Genomic DNA, 19919 nt, shown 5'->3' with positions numbered 1-19919 from the left:
AAGAAATCCCTCCATGGGTGATACCACGATAGAGAGCGTTCATTTTATAGCGTTAACACCGGAGCTGTAAGTGGTCCGGTATGAAACGAGGGTGATGGAACAACACAGCACTTTTAAATTTCAATAATCAGAATGCAGAAATTGTTTCCGTTGTTTTAAAAGTTTTATGTCAGTCTGCCTTTTCCCCATCGATACGTTTCACGACGACCCTGCACCTTAGGGGCTTAAAAAAAAAAGACGCGCACATTGCGAAAAACTAAAACAGAGAATCCGACGCTGAACAGTGAAAAAATCAACAAATGATGTGAAACACATGACGATTAGGCGGCGCAGCAGGTGATGAGTGAAGATTATTTGTCTTATATTATTCGTCTTATAATGGATAAATGATAAAATAAATCTAGCAAGAGGAAAGAAACTAAAGTGGACAAAGCAATAAACCAAGAGAGGATAAAACTAATCAAATGAAACTAAATGGAAATGAATGAAGAACAAAATGCAAGAATAAACTAAGAAACTAAAGTAAATACAGAGGAAGAAACTGGTATGGCAAGACCTTTCGAGCAATAATTAATACAGGGGACTGTATGGCAAGAATAAACAGACACTATTTCCAGATAAAAGGTGAAATAATAGTGTTGAAGTGTCATGGGTTTGTTGAGACCACATCTAGTACTGAGAATAAATATATCTTACAGACCATAACAGTAAAGAACTGATTACTTATTTATGTTTTTAATTATATTTGATATATTTATTTCTTCAATATTATTTTTCATGTCAGTGTTAATGTCATGAGGCTGATGACTCCATGACACTTTCAATTTGACTCATTAGGATTTGATTAAGAATCTTTGTAATTTCTGTCCAGTAAAACTATTAATCTATAATCAATAGACAGGTCTATATAAAGATATAATCCATGTTTCTGTCTCATATCTGTATGGCATTAAAAGGATCTGGAACTTTTGTTTTTCCTCTGAAAGCTCTGGTTTGCACAATAAATGCCATGTGGGTGAAGTTTTATGGATGATACTCTGATGTCCCATTCTCCTGAAGGCAGCACAGAGCTGCAACACCAGAAACTGACACTGAAGAGAAGAAGAGCTATGATTAATGTAGTTACAGTTCTATCCAGGTTTTAATGTTGCAGAGCTCAGTCGTTTGCAAATAGTTCAAAGTTTAAACTGGCATGTTGAACATCTTTTATCTGATCATTTTGTGCAAGATTTAACAACTAGAAAATGGCACAAAAGAATATTTTTTCCACTGTTATTGGCTGCTGTTAGACCTACCAATTTTAAGTTGAATGTTCATTGCATTTTTCGTAGACGCCTGTGAAAATAATTTCTATTCCCATGGCTTTTTTGTTCTCTGGGAAATTATTTTTGATGATAAATACAGAAACAAGCATAAAAATCAAAACATCTACAATAGTGATAGTAATATTAATGATAAAATAATAGTCAGTGCAAAGTAGCCTACAAATTCTTTGGTGTGGGGCGGTGAGGGACCTGGATGAAGGCTAGGGGGACGCTGGCCCAAAAAAGGTTGAGAAACACTGGCCTGGATTAATTTTTCCAGATAAATTCTATTGCATTAATTTACTTGTCTATTTTCTAAGCTTTCAGTTGAATAAGGTTCAACATCTGTATTGAAGTTTTAGTTATCGACTGTCAAGACAAGTAGATAAACGTTTGTATTCATGCTCTTATTTTGAAGTGGGTGAAACTGTTTACGTGGCAGTTCTGTTTCCTGTCCTCTATGCTCTCTCTATTTCACCTCCAGTAACTTCCTTTCAAACAAGAAACAAACAGGAACAAATAAAAGATGGACAGTAGAAAACAAGATATATATGCATGAATACAATATCTAAGTGCATGGTAGAATATGTAAGTTATATTGTCAAAATTAAAATGGTGCTCATATTGGAATTGAAGTTAGCGCTTAGCTTCCACTAAATAACATGTTGATGTAGTGCTTTAGCGTTAATGGAACTGTTTATGATTTGTACTTTAGAGTTAGCCGTGTCCTCCACTAAAATAAATCATTACGTTTATAAAAGAGAAGGCCAATATTTTCTGTGCACAATAAACTGCAAGCACAATGAATTAAACTATAAGGCAAAATGTCAAGTAGTCATAATAAAACAGGGAGGAAGCTAGCAAAACAGGCAATAACGTAATAAGACAGGTTACAACAGGTAAAATTATCTCAGATTAAATCTTTTAACTGTGTTACGAATGAAATTTAGCCTCATTCACGTGTAAGAGAGAAAATCCATGTAGACTTCTGGCTGTAATCTGTAAAACAACACTGCAGATTGCTGTGGAGGAGACCCACAGGGCTGATCGTTTGTCACACTCACATTCAGAACTCTGCAACATTAAAGATCAGTCATTCACAGCCTGGATCATCTACCACTGTCTAAATGATCCAGACTTTTAACAACAAAGACAAGTCTCATTCAAATAAAACCAGTCAACCCACTCAACTACTGGAAACCACAGCAAACATGTCCATTTCCTTAGTGGTGAAAACAATAAATGTTAAAGGGACCTTCATTTATGTATTTTTTTCTTAAACACACTATTGTAATTATCCAGAGCAGATGAGGTCAATTTGAGGTTCAACCGTTGCGTTACGTTTTAACCCTCTGAGTTTTGCTTGAACAAACAGGAGAGGACAATTTGAAGACCTCTTCACTTAGAGATTTGTTTTCTTTTTAGCAGGAGTTAGAACAGGGTTAGCATCTGTTTAGTTTCCGTTGATTGCAACGACCTGTCCAAGTTCTTCCAAATACCAACATCCAGGTTCAGTTAAAAATAGATTTATAACAAGGTTAGATCTGAGGACTCCATGAATTTGTTACCAGCTCAATAAGGCTGGAAAAGTTTGCCAATTTTCTTAGAGTCTGTAAAGACGGAACATCCTGAGAGGAGTCCTCAGTGGTTAGTGTGGGTGGAGTTTGATTTGCTGTTGGTGGTTAGATTCTGCTTTGAGGTTTATAGCTTGAAGTTCTAAATGGATACAAAAACAAAAGGAGGAAAGAAAAATCAAACAACTTTAACCCTTTGAGCTCAAAAATGTCCACTAATTCCCTTCAACGATAGCTAGACTTGTTCGAAAGCAACTCTTTGTCTTCATCGCATGGCGTGTGTAGGACACCTCTGCATTGACTCCATTATAATAGCAATTAACATATCAAATCTTCTTTAATATTCACTTTATCAAAATTTAAACTCATGAGCCGATGGGAATGTTTACAACTAATAACTCCTATTACTTTCATCTATTGACAGATTTCAAAGTGGAGAAGAAAGAGAATAATAGATTCACTTTTAAGCTCTTCTCTTCAGACTTTCGTGGCACACAGATAATTTCATGAAGTTGCCAAATCATTTTTTATTGATTCACTTTTTCATTCAACTTTAATCTCCCCAATCCTTTCTAATTTCTGTTCTAACTATTCCCAGCAATCGTGCAATCGCTGCAGCGCCACAGGAGAGCCAAGAAGTCAGTTTATGGGCGCTGAATATGAATACAAGGATTGTTTTGTTGTCATCAAATAAATATGAAGGCAGTTCATTTATCTTGTTTATTTTTTGCAAAAATAAAAAATGAAAATAATAAAATACCTCATCTTTCTCTCTGAGACAGAGTTTTATCTTCTAAATTCATCCTTCTGTGTTTTCGGATAGCGTTTCAAAGAGAACCCCCTAAAGCTAACTGTCTTTACGCTTAGGTTGTGATCATCTCAATGCATCTCCAATGCAAAAAAAAAACAAAAAACAAGAAGCAGTGCATATATATTTATTTACCCCTGTAGGGTTTTGTTTTGTTCTGTTTTTTACTGGCTTATTCTTGTTTTGAAGAATCAACCACCTTCAGCAGCACAAACACACGGCACGAGACAAAGACAGGAAGGTTGGGACATTCGGTACTCAAAGGGTTAAAGAATAATGAGTTTAATGGGACCACATTAAGAACTCAGGGCGCTGTCAGGTACAACACCGGCAGGGGCGCCCGCGTGGCGCACTGAGTGTAGACTTTGTACAAAAACGGTCCCTTTAACTTTTAGTGACTTTCATTGGAGGGGGATTGTGGGTTGTGGTTGGGGTGCAGGGGGTGTGAGGTGAGGGTTAGGGGGAGAGGGGAGTAGAGGGGTCCTGTTCTCGGAAAAATCCAGTGAAAATCAAACTTTTTGTTGTTTTACATCCAGCCAACATTCAGCAAACAAAAGACACAGGAAGGAAGCGGTTTACATGTGGTCAGGTTATTAAGGGTTATGTTGGGTTATTTGGAAATTAAAGCTCTGAAGAGATGCAGCCCCAACTTAGGGTGCCTTGGATAAAGACCCCTGAAACGTGGCCTTGTTAGAAACTACGGAGATATCTCTCTTTAAAAGCCAACGAAGGTGAAACTAAATCTGGTAGAACATGCTTCAATTCCAGTTGAACTTCTCAACACCATAAAATCTGGTCATTGCTACACTTGGTAGTTCTACAGTGATGGGAACCTATAGTTTAGGTAAGGAGTCAATCACATTTGCCCCTGCTGCATGGCACTGCACCTCCTCCAGAGCTGTGGTTAACGGTAGGTTAGGCGGTTAGATCATTAGTGGAGTTAAAGGGATTTTATTACCTTTTTCGAGTAGCCACTCATCAACTACCCGACCAAGTCGGTATGGGATTCTTTGTCTAGCAAGAGCCAGGCGCTCATTATCAAAGTTCCCTTTAAGAAATTTGGAGAAGACAAATTAGAAACAAAACGGTTACAGGCAAATCTGGAAGTTAAGAAAGTTAGAAGTTAGAAGGGCAACATTGCAAAAGGTTTAGCAGGTTATGAACTTTAAATCAGCTTTAGTTAGGACAGGAAGAACTTGATGTTGTTTTGGGCTGGTTTGTTCGGTTAGACAGGTTAACAACATTCTAGTTACCTTGAGTTTAAATTAGTTGTTTGTTTTTTTAATCTGATGTCATGTTAAACAGATTTAAAAGTGTTTTAGATGTAAAATGGTTACTTTTCTTTTTGTTTTGTTTAAAGAACTTATCATAGCTCTCAGCACATTAGAAAAATCATTAGCGGTGACAAAATATGTTAAAGCCAGCAAAACCAGCAGTCAACACAAGTACAGTAAGGAAGAATAAAGCAGAACAAGACATTTCAGTGTCAGCAGTAAAACATTGTTTCAAAAGGAGCATGACATAATCACACATTAAAAGAAAAACAAAACACATTTTGTGGTTGTTCTCAAGGAAAGCGCCTTAAAGTTCCCATTGCAGATAAAGAGTTGTCAATTAGCCAAATGGCTCCTCCCAAACCTGACGGTGCTGTGGCGCTCGGACCCCTTGAATCCCCGTTCCGTTTATCACCTAAAGCAAAACGAATTAAGTGGATCTGTCAGAGCACCAGTATTTCTCAGCGCCTTACCCCCCTCACCCCTCCTCCCCCTCATACCCCCAAACCTCCTCAAGCATTCATGGAGAACTTCTCATTGGCACTTGGCAATTAGCAGCACTTCATCAGTGTGTCAAAGAAGTTTCATCACTGCTGCGGCAACTTATTATCCCTCACTTCACTTCAATCAACCTCTGGGTCACGCTGCGTTGCATCTCCAGCACCATCAACAGAGACGGCGCTGAAATTAAGGGGGGGATGAGGGTGGTGATGGTGACCAGGCTTGGGTGTGTGTGTGTGTGTGTGTTTGTGTGAGTAGAGGGAGGTGAGGGGGGCGGGGGGTTGATGATGTCTGATGTGATGGATTAATTAGGAGTTATTGTCCATGTCAAAAGGCAGTCTTAGAAGATTACAGGCTAAAAAAACCTCGGCAGGGCTATGTTTAGACAGCGCTTTTTGAAAATAGGACAACTCACAAAAAACAAAACGTACCCCTAACTTACTGCCTGTTTTAATAGGAAATCTGAGAAAGCAGAAGACTTGAGTGCTGCTGCTGAAATTATCTGCAGAGAGAGAGAGTGTGTGTGTGCGCGCGCGCGTGCGTGTGTGTGTGTGTGTGGGGGGGGAACTCATCCTGCATCCTATCTGGAATGTACTTTGATTTAGAGGCGCCACTGCCCCGTGCTGCTGCAGCAGAGATCTAAAATAGACCACCTCTCGGTTCTGCAGTACCTGTTTCCTCTCCCCAGGGGTCTCCCTACCCACGCCTGCCTGTGTGCGCAAAACTGCCTCGGATAAGCAAAACAAAAAAAAAAAAGAAAAAAGATGTTTGCACATGCATGAGGCTATGTTGTGGGTAAATTCTCTTGCCTGTTTGTGTGTGAAAAGGGGGGCTACATCAGAGAGCGTAATGAGAAGTTGATGGGAAAAGAAAAGCAGAAGATAGGAGGAAAGGCTGAAACGAGGGGAGGATAGAACCGAAAATGACTCATCATAACATAGATCAAACTTTTTTTTTTAAATAAAATCTAAATCTAAGGTTAAAAGAAAACCTAATCGGTGTTTCCATCCTTCAGCTCTCCTCTCTTTTATATCAGCTGCACATTTTTGTTTTGACTCTACCTGCGAGAACAAACGGCGTTCTTTCCAAAACCGCCGTTTGTTCTAAAGTACAAGAAAAAAAAACAAAACACCGAGCAGCAATTACAGGTATGTTTTGATGTTGCACTTAAGATTAAGCGCGCTTCTGCTGTGCTTTTCTGGAAAGGCAGAGCGGCAATTACAGCCCTAACACAAGGCTGCTTCAGTAATGACACAACCACTCTGCTGCAATCACTAAATTAGACAGAGAGAGAGACACAGACAGAGAGAGAAACAGTGCGTTGGGCAGAGGACCAGTGTGGGGTGTGGCAGGGTTGCCGATGTTGCAGGGATAAAGCAAAAAACAAAAACTGGCAGACAAATCCTCCGTGGGTGGATGTCCTTCCTCCTAAATCCCTTCCTTTCCTCCGATTCACACTGCAACCTCCAGGAACCAAACCTGCTGTATGCACAATCCGTTTTATCCTCCTCTGGTGGCAGGGCTGAGACTCTACACTCAGAAAAGTACCTTTTCCTCTGCTCTTCTTCTCCAGGACCCATTTTTTTGCGCGATTCAGGCATTCTTTCCCTAATCCGTTCTCCACGTCTTACTCGTTTATTCCGCCCTTCTTGCCGGCTCTTTTCCTTCTTTTCCGGCTTGTCCCTCCCTTGTTCTCAAACAATCCTTCATCCACGCTTCATTCTGTCCTTTCTCTCACCCTCCTGCCAAAATCCATTTCCGTCTCTCTGTGGCTAGTAACTTGCACGCCCCATTCTCTCCAACTTTCTCATCTTCCACTTTGCTTCATCTCCATTATTTCCTGTCTTCTTCCTTCCTCTTTCCACTGGGCCTGTTTTTTAGCAATTTCTCATTTCTGGTTTTGTCCTGCCCCCCCCACAACTTGCTCTTACTCACTCACACTTAACCTCTGATTCGTAACCACGTATTCCTTCTTTCCCTGTAAGGTTTGTTACTGGAAGATTAAATGTGGTTCACTGTGGCGTGGCGCTTGCTTGCCATCTATTACTGACAAAGGATCCAGCAGACAAAGTAATAACTGCTGAGAATACAAAGTGAGTGTACTGTATGCGGATGTATGTGTTTTTTTTTCTCTCTGGCAAACAGCAGCATGCAGCAACATCCGGATCAAGAAGCAAAAACTGCCATGACAGGGATTCCATCTACAAACTCCAAACACTGAAAGAAGTCTAGAAAAGAGAAAGCATTGTAGGGATGGAAACCTGGAAGAGCAAGATGAGACTAAAAATCACAACATGTGACAAGAACGGCAACAATCTCCTCCTGCTGGTCAGGTCTTTCGGTCCACAGGCGATCTAAATTCCTGCGTGTGTTTTCATCCGTTTGGATCTGTGGAGAAATCTGAGCAAACCGGATGAAGGCCGTTCTGCATCAGAGTAGAGGAGACGGTGGGTGGCTGGCTAATTAAACAGCTGGGCCTCCATTCCCAGGACTCTTGCTTTTGCTTGATACGAATCTAGACTAGTTTTTTAACAGCAGAAACAATTTGAATACAAGTTAGGAACTTAGCATTAGCTTCTGCTAAGTACCATGTTGCTGTAGTGCTTTATCATTAGTAGAGTCATAGTTTAGCATTAGTGCTTTATTGTTAGCACAACTAACTTTTTAGCTAGCTAGTTTATCACATAGAACCCCATTAAAAATGGAGACAAGGCGTATGAGTTCTTCTGCCCGGCTCTGTAGATGAACGTTGTTAATGTTGAGTCACATCTGTTTTCTCACTCATTGATGGACATTCAAAATAACACTTGTTAGCATATAGCTGCTCTTAAATGAAGCTCAACAGAAGGTATGGGCCATAACTCCCCATGAGTCGTACCCAGGCAGGTTGCCTGAAGCCCTGACCCCCCCTGTGGTTTGGACTATCCATGCAGAACCCTGTCTGTGTTTTCTTTGGCGCCTCATGTCTGCTGCCAGACGGTTTGTCCAGATAATGGCTATGATGGGACCAGTTCAGGGAAGGTGTCACATCTGCCGTGACACAGAGAGGGGCGGGTACACGCTGCCTGACTGGCACCTAGGGATGGGGGCGGGGGTGACAGATGCATTGGCACACGGGGAGTGTAAACTATCTGCTTCGATGCGCGTCTGGGACGACTTGCCTTCAAGTGCGATGATAACCAAATCTTTTGCCTTCCGTGTCATTGCACATGTGCACATTTGTGTGGTGGCATTTGACCGTGTGATGCTCTGAGAAGCCAGCTGGATATCATGTTGCTCTGCAGGCGACCGGATGCCCTTGTACAGGACACCCACATTGGAAATCTATTCACGAGAATGGAGAGTACACTGGAGACGGTTGGCCCGCAGCCATGTCGCTCTGCCAGTCTTCGACTGAAACCTCCCCCTGTAATGTTAGTCTGAGTCTGCCAGCTACTTCATTAAATCATTTCACAAAGAATTCATCAGAATTTTAAAGTCTCTCCACGTTTCCTAAGCTGAGTTTGGAGTTTGTGAAATGAGGGAAGAGACCCTCCTAACCCACTCATTTATTTACATCAAACACATCCCCCCCTGCACCCATGTCTGCCTGTGTTTTAATCACATGGCTGTCATCGCTTTAACTGTTCGTCATCTCTCATATGTGCAGCACTTATCAGTCCAACAACTCGTTTTCATTTCTTCCCTCCACCACCTTTTATCTCAGCCACAAATTGATTTAATGCAAGAGCTGCTCCCAGAGTCAGCCGAAGGATCCCCCTTCCTCTTATCCCCATCCACCAGCTTTAAAAAAAGAAAAAGAAAAAGAAAAAAACTTGTAGAAATCAAAGTTGTCACTTCTCTAATTACCCAGAGCAATCTTTTTCCTCTGCCGATCTGCACTACTTAACTCTCTCTCTCCTCTTCATTACTTTCTTGACTATTTCTCTGCTCTCCCCTTCTGTCTCTCTCTCTCTCTCCCCATCATCCCATAGCCACAGGCCAATAATTTGAGATACCTTCCAACTGTGCAGGATCCAATCAGATGGAGTCGCAGAGCACCAGAGGCCCAATAAGAACCAACAGAATGTCACCAGTGACGAGCGACTAAGCTGGCTGCCTTCAGTTCCCTCTCGCTCGCTCTTTTTGGCTGTACTGTTTTTTCTGTATGTGCAAAACATAATGAAAATCCTAAACTAGAAAATTACATCAAGTGTCAGCCGTTCCTCAGCTTGCGTCACCATATCCCTGGAGCTCAAGCGCTGTCACACAACCCATACAGTAGCTGTCAAGCTGAAAATATTGGAGTAAAAACTTCTTTGAGACTTTAACCCAATCTCTTGTTAATTAGGTCTCATCACAAGTCCTGATTTATATCCACTAGGACCAGACGCACGTTTCCCCGCTCGGGATCCAGCAGTGATCACTGCCGGAGGCAACCGGAACAGAGCATCGTGTCCGAAAAAGCTCCGTAAGCTAAAAAAAACAAGAAAACCACAAAAGGCTGCTCGTCTGTAGAATCCCCACAGTGAAGAGGGGCTTCCTGCCAGCCCTGACAGGAGATTCACCCCTCTACATGATCCATCATGTTCTGCCCAGTGAACCATTAAAGCTACGGAAGACTGCCTTCCCTGCGTCTTGTTGGGAGGCCCAAACTGCTGAAGCGAAATCTAGTCCACGTTCAGCTAAAGTCCCTCCCGCCTCTAGTCATTTGTCTGACTGCGGCATCGTGTGCATAAGAGTGCCCCCCTCTCCTACCCTAATCTGTGAGCTCTTCCTTTGCTTTCAGCTACTCTTTCGACTACTTTCAGAGTGCTCTCATGTTGCTTTTGCCAATAGGCAGAGGGGAGGCTGATCTTCTTGGCTGCTTCAATGTCCTTCTCCTCAAAGTGTCTTTATCTTCCCTGTTTGCTCACGCGCCGCTCGGCTCGGCTCGGCTCTCCGTCTCCGCCGCGATGGAGCTTGCAAAGACAAAGATGGATGCCGAGCAGACAGTGGAGGCATATGAGTAATGATAAAGAGAGGAAAGATGAAGTGAGGAGCAGAGCGGAGCGCTGTGTTGACCCCTTTTCCTTACACCATTTATCTGAGATGTAAGAACATCTTAGCGGCTCAGCTGGAAGAGCTGGGGCTGACCTCTCCGCTACAAAGACTTTCTGCTCCTCTGTGAATCCACCAATCTAGTCTTTCTAGTTTCCCGTCTCAAACATCCAACTTTCATTTTGAAAGGGCCCTTTAAATGTCTTCCAGAGGGGGAAAAAAAGAGAATGGCAATTTGCTAGTTTTTCCATCTTTTCCTTTCCTGTGCCACCTTGTTCTGCCTATGAGGATGATGATGACTTCTAGATGTACCCTGGAAAAGTCTTTGGTTTTGAGTTTTGCGATTTCTGGTGAGGTACAAAATTGAAAGCAACCACATTTACCATGGTTTAAAATTGCTAAAATTAAACAGAAGCATGCTTAGGGTTTAGCTTGGTGTGCTCCTCATCGTTGGGGCGAAGGTAGACACCATGGTGAGATTCAAAAGACCGTCGTCCCGTTTACACAAAGCTGATTTTCAGTGACACCATAACATTTCCTGCTGCAATCTTACACTTGTAAGAAATGAGGAAGAACAAAACAAATGTGCAAGACAGCTGGTGCTTGGTTTGGGAAAAACTCACAAGTGAAGGATGATATCTAAAAACATACACACTCAAAAAGTACCTTTAAAAAGTAGTCATCATATGGCAGCAACTCAATGCATTTAAGCATTTGGACACGTTGAAGACACTTTGCTGAAGTTCAAGCAATGGCAACAGAGTGGTGAAGAAAGTTCTTGATGGTTGTTGGTGCCAGATTAGCTGGGCTGAGATTTTTTAATGCTGCTTCATGCATAGCAATTTCTCCCAGGTTTACAGAGAACGGTACAAAACAATGAAGAGAGACTAATACACACTAAGCCTCTGTTATGTGAACCAAAATGCCTTGTGACAGGGGAACAGGCAGACTGGTTCCATATGATAGAAACACAACATTCGCTCAAACAATCAATGGGTACAATCAATGGGTACAATTAATGGTGTACCATCTCTTAACACACAACATGTTGCACCTTAAAGCGGCAGAACATGTCTGATCCTACCACGAGACCAAACACAGGAAACAAAGGCCACAGCCTGCACAGGCTCATGAAAATTGAATAACAGCAGAGTGGAAAAACATTGCAGGGTCTGATCAATTTTAATGTCAGCTACAATATGGAACAGTCCAAATCTGTCCAAAACATTTTGTCCCTAGAATAAGAGAAGGGATCCGTTGTGTTTTTATCAACAAATACCCCGATGGTGTCGGGGTATTTTCTTGGTGCCCCTTTGCCATTTAGTACCTATTCAGGATCCTTTAAGTTTCAAAGTCTACCAAAGTGTTGTTCCTGACCATATCCATACCTTCATGACCAGTATGCCTATCTTTTAGAGCATATTCATAGCAGGATAATGCACCATTAGTGTTAAGATGACTTCAATGGCTTCAAAAGTCACAATAACTCAAACCAAAAGATAACTGTAGGGGATGTGGAGACTTTGAGGATGGTTGCAAAGTCAGCAAATGGGCAGCAACTGTCTGCTGCTACTACGTCAATATGGACCAAGAAGCTGTAACTCTACTTTTACTTGCGTACAATTTCTGGCTACCATCTTGAATTATTCAACTGATTTACAAAATAAGCTTAATTCTGCTACCCTTAATTTTTGTCTGTTCACCATGCTGTCCCAGCTGCAGGGCAAGTAAATACACAAACCTATTTAATAAATTAGAAAATTATTAAAAATACCCTTTATTTCAGTAACTCCATCACCAAGTGAAGGATATTATATAAAATAATTAGACAAAGACAAATGTTTTAACACCTTTATTTCTTTACTTCTCATTTCTTTCTCTGCCAGCAGCTAATGACGTTAGAATATTACATCAGACCAATTATAGAACTATTTTTAAAAACAGAAATCTGATCTTAATAAAATGTTTATTACCTGCATTAAGGTTTTTATTTTCAAGATGTACTTTTATTCCGACAAACAATTCTCATCAGGACTTACTGTATTTTCCGCACTATAAGGCTCACCGGATTATAAGGCGCACCTTCAATGAATGGCCTATTTTAAAGCTTTTTTCATATATAAGGCTCACTGCATTATAAGGCACATAGAATAGACGCTGCAGGGGAGGCTGGAGTTACGTTATGCATCCACTAGGTGGAGCTGCATTAAAAGGGAATGTCAACAAAACAGTCCGACTCCGGTCGGCGAGGAGAGCCTTCTGCGACTGGGCCGGGGCGTGGCGGGACGATGGTCACCCTTCTCCGTTCGCGCACAGCATGTTTGTGGAGAACGTGGTGCTAAAGGACCTGCAGACAACCTGATTATCAGGTCGGTAGGTAGATAGATAGGTCAGTCAAACTTTATTAATAGATTACAAACCAGCGTTCTGACAACTATCCCAGCATGCACAGCGCGCTTCTTCTTCAACGGGCGAAAATGAAGTCGGTGGCTGCTTGCCGTAGTTGCTAGACCTGTTGTGGCTCAATATTGGTCCATATTTAAGGTGCACCGGGTTATAAGGCGCACTGTCGGCTTTTGAGGAAATTGAAGGTTGTTAGGTTCGCCTTAGAGTGCGGAAAATACGGTATATTCTAACTTATTGAATATACCTTATGATGTTATTTTAAAGTACTTTTAACTGTTTTAGTAAACAGATTATTTTCTGTAAGTAATGGTTTTACATAGTGAACATTTAGGATTTGAAAATACATGTTTCTTTCAGTTAACTGAGTTAACTTTTTTTATGAACAAAAGTTAGCTTTTTTTTTTAGGTTTTTACCTGTATGTTCTTTTTTTTAAATAGAGTCTTTCACGAATTACATCAGCTTTAGCAGTACTAATCAAGTACACCATACTTAGGGAGACTTTTTATTGAATACATTTTTCCTCTCATTTGAGAAAATATTAGATTTTTTTTTTGCTTCGTTTCTTGAATCTGACACATAAAATAAAGTCAGTTCCTTAGGGAAAAGGGACGGATTCACCCTGATATTAGTAAGGTGTCATCAACAAAGTGTTCAATAATAGTTTGATGACAATATTGAAAAAGAAAATAGTTAAAAATATTTGTTTTTCAGGTTTTCCTGCTGCGTTCCTTTCTCCTCCAGTCTCCTCGCCCATTTCCTTTTGTCTAACTTTTTTTTTTCTTTTTTTAAATGAAACACTGCACACTATGTCAAGCTGCGCCAAGCTGCCAGCTAATCGCTCTTAAAGGAATCACCTTGTTAGTGTAAAAATACTATTTTATGCCAGTCAAGCTGCATTATGTTTGACATTTTCATGGCTTTACCGAAAAAGATTGGAACAAATTATGTGTTTGCGTGACAGGCTGCAACAAAGTGCCTAAAGATATAATTTAAGATGGCTTTCCGTGAGTCATTTGTTATGTGCAGACAAAACGACGGGTTCATCTATCCATCCAAATACTTATTTGTTTGTATAAAGTAGAGGTTTCTTACAAGTGGTTACATTTTTTTAAAAATCCTGTATCAGTTATTGAAATGTAGCAACACAACAATAAAGCCGTTCACAAGACCTTCAGAAAACTTGGACATCTCATGCTAAGTGGCTCTAAAAGGCAGGCTCATCTCCTTGGGAGCTGCATGTAGCAACACACTCTACATGTACCTATACATGTGACTCAATAGCATCAAACAAATGGAGAACTACACATCGTACTTGACCGTGTGATGCTCTGAGGGATGTGAAACATTTTCTCCCTTGGAGCGCTGCCTTTCTGCTAGTTTCTAGAGCAGCTTTTGAAAGGGCAGCCGGCTTCTTGTAAGAGGGGGATTATTGCTGCTGGCGGCCCCTCACTCACTAGCGCTGACCTCTCCTCTGAGAGTCTGAGCGCCGTGTTCGGCAGAGAGGAGCTCTGAAGATCTCGGGTAAAGGCACATTTCGTGACAAAAAGGGAGACGGACTGTGCGGTTCGTTGTGTGCTTCAATTAAGAGCGGCAGAATTAGCGCTAAAACACGTCAGGAAATGCTGGTAAAAGCAGCTGGTGGAACAGTGGGGATGTGGTGTGTTCAATGTTCTCGCAAATGATTCTACATTCAGTGTACAGATGAGCTAGCTTCACTTGTCTAAAGTTAACACCTCTACCTAATCAGTAAAATAAAATTAAATGGCTCAAATTGGAGTTACAAAAACAAATTGGTTTAATGGAAATATGACAACTTTGAAACAGCAATAAAAAAAAAAACTGAATAAAGGCGGAAAGATGAGGTTTTTCACCACTATTGAAATGTGTATATTTTGCAAAACTACAATGTAAAACTACAACTTTTTATGTGAGCAAACGTTTTCATAATTTAATTGTGTTTCTTATTTAACTGAAACAACCCAATTGCAAAATATGTTTCTTTTCCAACATTAGCAGAATATGGACAAAGTTTTGTGCACATTTGTAACAGAAACGCAGCTACTGTCATGTCTGCGAATAAAGAGTTGTGTCTGAGCCAATGAGGAAATTTGGTTAAACTTTGCCTTCTTTTTTTTATATTATAGAAGAGTATAACACAGTTAAGACAAAATGCCTGCAACCTGTGGGATGTGTAAGTTTTTATTCTAATGGCTGACAAAAACCATTATGTCATGTTCTATTGGTCACATTACATAAAAAAATAAATGTAAAGTAAACTAACTTAAATTTAGGTCTTTAATATATTGAAATGAAGACTGGAAAGAAATCATCTAGATCTAGAATAATCTAGAATCTAGAACTACATGGATAATTTAGATCTAAATGATCTAAATTAAACCCTCATCCCACCCTCATCTATGGTCATGAGCTTTGGGTCATGACCGAAAGAACGAGATCATGGGTACAAGCGGCCGAAATGGGCTTCCTCCGCAGGGTAGCTGGGCTCTCCCTTAGAGATGGGGTGAGAAGCTCGGTCATCCGGGAGGGACTCAGATTAGAGCCGCTGCTCCTCCACGCCGAGAGGAGCCAGTTGAGGTGGCTCGGGCATCTGGTAAGGATGCCTCCTGGACGCCTCCCTGGTGAGGTGTTCCGGGCACGTCCCACCGGGAGGAGGCCTCGGGGAAGACCCAGGACACGCTGGAGGGATTACGTCTCTCGGCTGGCCTGGGAACGCCTTGGGATTCCCCCGGAGGAGCTGGAAGAAGTGGCTGGGGAGAGGGAAGTCTGGGCCTCCCTTCTGAAGCTGCTGCCCCCGCGACCCGACCCCGGATAAGCGGAAGAAAATGGATGGATGGATGGATGGATGATCTAAATTATCCATGTAAAGAAGGGCTGTCAGAGATTCCCCTATGTGTTTTCAAACATGAACAAATGTTAAAGTTGACAGCATGGGAATCAATAATAGTGCCACTAATATTACTTTATTGAAAAAAAGAGTCTATTTTTAAGATCAATTAACATAAGATCTTCTTTTTTTTGTCTTCGCTATATAAATATATACTCAAATAAAAGTTTGGATTTGTCCACAATTTTCTCTGTATTAATGCTACTGCAATAAAATAATTTATCTTGAAGGCCTTCTGCACATTGTTATCAGCATTTGTACAAACTGATTGACAGAAATTTTGGGTTGAATCATTTGAACAAATACGGACCATAAAAGAACAGAAATGGGCTGAGGGTTCCCTGACAGAGGTAGTTTACAATCACAAGGTTATTATCACCAATTCATTACATCAGATGAGAACCAAAGGCGAGATATTTGCTAAAGTATTTACTGAATTCAGCAATGTGACTTCTAGATTTTTATTAATTTAATGAGTGAAAAATATGGGTAACACTTTATTTGAAGGGCTGTGAATAAGACTGGCATTGCACTGTCATAAACATGACATAACATCTGTCATGAACATGAAATACATGAATATTTATGACTGTTGTCATGAAGTGCCATTTGGTAAGTAATGACACTTTTAATGCAAAGTTGCATTAAAAGTTGCATTAAAAGTGTCAACTTTGCATTATTCCATAAATAATGCCATTTTAATGCAAAACTGCATTAAAGCGTGCATTAAATGTAAATTAAAAGTGTCAACTTACAATAACAATAATAATCCATTCATCCATTTTCTTACACCCTTGTCCCTCAGTTGGGTCGGGAGGATTGCTGGTGCCCATCTCCAGCTAGCGTACCGGGCGAGAGGCGGGGTTCACCCTGGACAGGTCGCCAGTCTGTCGCAGGGCAACACAGAGACACACAGGACACACAACCATGCACACACACACTCACACCTAGGGGCAATTTGGAGAGGCCAATTAACCTGTCATGTTTTTGGACTGTGGGAGGAAACCGGAGTACCTGGAGAGAACCCATGTATGCACAGGGAGAACATGCAAACTCCATGCAGAAAGAAAGGGGCAGGGAATCGAACCCAGAACCTTCTTGCTGCAAGGCAACAGCTCTACCAACTGCGCCACTGTGCAGCCCCAACAATAATAATAATAGTAATAATTTTAATTTATGTACTTTTCATTAACAAAAATCTCAAAGTGCTACCCAGACGTAATTACAGAGCACAACGTCAAAGCACAATGTTGAAAATCAATGATAAAATATGACTGCAACTTTGAATTAAATGTGTCATTATTTACCAAAAGACTCCTTCATGTTCATAACAGGTGTAATGCCATGTCAGTCTTATGTACATGCCTTCAAATAAGGTGTTACCAAAACATTTGTTACTCTGTGATTTGGCTGCCTGTTTTGCATCACTCAAGTATTGTCAGATGTTGACAGTAGAAGTGAGGTCAGTGTGTGAACCAACTTTAGCTGTCCAACAAAAATAGAATTCAGCACAGAAACAATAAAAAAAGACTGAAGCAGTTTGACTCTGAACATTGACTCAGCTGCTATGCTGTTGTAAATTATGGATCTGAAAATAATCGCCTTCTTTGATCCATCAGAAAGTACTATTCTTAAAGAATAAAAGAAAATTGTGTGTGAAATTGCACCATTATCGTGTTACACGGCAGTGCCGCCAACACCGGCCTGTTTATGCGCGGCTGGTTCGCTGCTGTCGGGGTGACGCCGGGCTGCTTTCATCCAGCCCCAGCCGAGGCCATTTTGGGAATACGAGAGGTGGGGATGCACCACTAACTGTTGCCGTGGCAGCCAACGGGGACACCCGACATATGGAATTAGCTGGCCCGGCTCCTCCTCCCCCCTCCATCCGACACCTTTCGTCTGCTCTCCGTCCGTCATGTGCACGCATGCGTGTTCACACACCAACAACCGAGGCACAGAAAAAAAAAACAGGATACATAGCCAATGCGCTGTGCGACGCGGACACATGCACTGTCACACGTAGGATCAGACGCGGACCAGACCCAGACTCCCCTCAGGACGGCAAACATCACTTCGTGGGACATCAGACGACGTGTTGCGTTGCCATGGAATGCTCCTGACCCGTGACGGCTATGTTTGCTGTCAACATCTTGTCTCTCCACATCATCCGCTTACGAATGCAGACCTCAGAGGGAGCCTTTTGAGGAAAACTACACAACCGGCCCCGGATCCGACAAACGTTAGGGAGCGAGGCCGTCTATTAGCATAAGTGTGTGTATGAAAATGATAACGTACCACTGTCTTCTTTTGTCTTGTTTCTTTTAAGTGGGCAAGCCTCATCCTCTGCTTGCCCTATGGGACCATTTATTCTGCTCAAGCTGAGACAAGAAAAAAATATGCTCATGTAACTTTCTGTACGTGCAAAACATTGTGGCAGGCCTCACAATGACATGGTATCCCAATGAGACTGCCTGATGCAGGCCATGACAGCCCCTTCAGGGAAGGAGATTAAACAGGAAGCTGCATGTCCTTGTTTTTTAAGGGATTAGACAAATTTGAAACCTGCTATGCCAAAACTGAACTCCTGGTTGAAGACACCTTTCACGATAACCTCTTAAATCGGGTTCTACTGAAACGGGCACGGCATTCTAGTAACACTGCATGCAGAAAACAAAACTGGCCCAGCCTGTGGGTATTGAGTATTGTTTTTCTCATTTAGAGAATTGCAATTTGGATCGTACAAATTTATTTTCACGTCGCAAAAGTGTTTACAAAGTACAACCCGTCGTTACAGGGGATTAGCAAGATCTCGAGGCACAAGATGCAACAATGGCATTTAAGTCAACTCTGTCTTAACTCTACCCAGTTGTGACCAACGTGTGATTTGTTTTGGTAAGTCGAAGCCTTTATCACGAGTCTCAGATATGAATGTTTGAGACTTTTACTTAGAAGTAAGTAAGGAAGTGGATCTTTCTAGGTTCTTTTTGTGTTACCAGCGAAAAAAAAAGACTTCTCTTAGGGCTAGTGGGTAACATTTGGTTTTAAAACCATAAAATTACTGAGCTTTGGGTACTCAGCCAGTGAGTATACTGCAGCTGGCCAGCCTTCCAGTTGATTTTTCCAACTCATAGGTCAGAATTTACGAGTTCTGACTACAAATGGAACCTAGCATATTTCACAGTTTTTCAATTAGCGTTGATGACACGAGAGGCAACTGGCCAGGGTTTCCACATAAAACCCTAAGAGCCACATCCTGGGAGTTGATCCACTCCTTCCTTCTTAGTTCTGTTTTATAAAGAAAATAAAGCTATTAAGTTATTACAACATGTTACTCTTCAGCTAAACAGTATGAAATAGGAGGATGAATGTATGTTTGATCAAACAGTGATGCTTGTGTAGTACTCGGTTAAAATAAAGTATTAAACTGTGGGCTAAGCAATACTGATGTCAAGTGGAGGAAAACGATCCTTGATAGGTCAGTAAGGATGCTTGTGTTTTTCTACTCGTTGCATTTCATTTCCTTTCATTTCATTCTCTGGTAATTTGTTTACTTTGTACCTAATTTCCCCTAAGAGTGTCAAAGAACTAAAGAGCGTTGACTATTTTTTGAATAGTGCAAATAAGTTTATTGATCAATTAGGCCGGGCCCCTTGTGGGTTTCAGTGCATCTCAGACGGGAGTGTGAGGTTACATGACTAGAGCAGAAGTCTGAGACAGGGTTGCCAGTTGCTGGTCGTTTTGCCACACCACAGGTTGCGTCCCTGATCTCTGAAGACTAGAACAGAGATTTTGGTAGGTATACAGAGGTGATGCTCAGTTTAAATGTTTTGGTTGGTGCCATTAGTTGAGGTCTGCATTTTAGGGTGTTTTCACACCCAATAGTCAGGAAACTGGGTCGGTTGGAGACCAAAATTGTGACATTTGTTACATTTTCAGCTGGTGTGTCAAATAAACCAAACCGTTTGAAGAACCGGTTCTCTCCCTCACCAGTGGTCGTTGCGCTAAGAACCACTGAAGGAAACGACATGATAGTCCACTTCATGCTTTTGGAGAGTTTTCTATCCGCTTGGCGTTCACATTTGCATTCGAAGCGTGCCAGAGTTCACTTCAACCCAACTGAAGCCTAA

The 19919-nt window shown here is 41.4% G+C and overlaps 1 protein-coding gene across 12 annotated transcripts in view; it reads right to left on the bottom strand.

Annotated features, from left to right (window-relative positions):
- The window catches only part of nrxn2b (neurexin 2b), an 811982-nt gene that overhangs the window by 50857 nt on the left and 741206 nt on the right, over nt 1–19919 (bottom strand). For 9 of the 12 annotated variants that reach the window (XM_081599839.1, XM_081599840.1, XM_081599834.1 and 6 more), the window contains one exon: nt 4645–4734. The exons of the other annotated variants lie outside the window; for them this stretch is intronic. In XM_081599839.1, coding sequence (XP_081455965.1) covers nt 4645–4734 — 90 coding nt within the window. The remainder of the gene's footprint in view (nt 1–4644; nt 4735–19919) is intronic. 12 annotated transcript variants of the gene reach the window in all.

This window comes from Poecilia reticulata, chromosome 18, assembly GCF_904066995.2.
Source record: "Poecilia reticulata chromosome 18, P_reticulata-male-v2, whole genome shotgun sequence".
NCBI lineage: Eukaryota > Metazoa > Chordata > Actinopteri > Cyprinodontiformes > Poeciliidae > Poecilia > Poecilia reticulata.
This window is presented reverse-complemented; position numbering and strand designations above follow the sequence as displayed.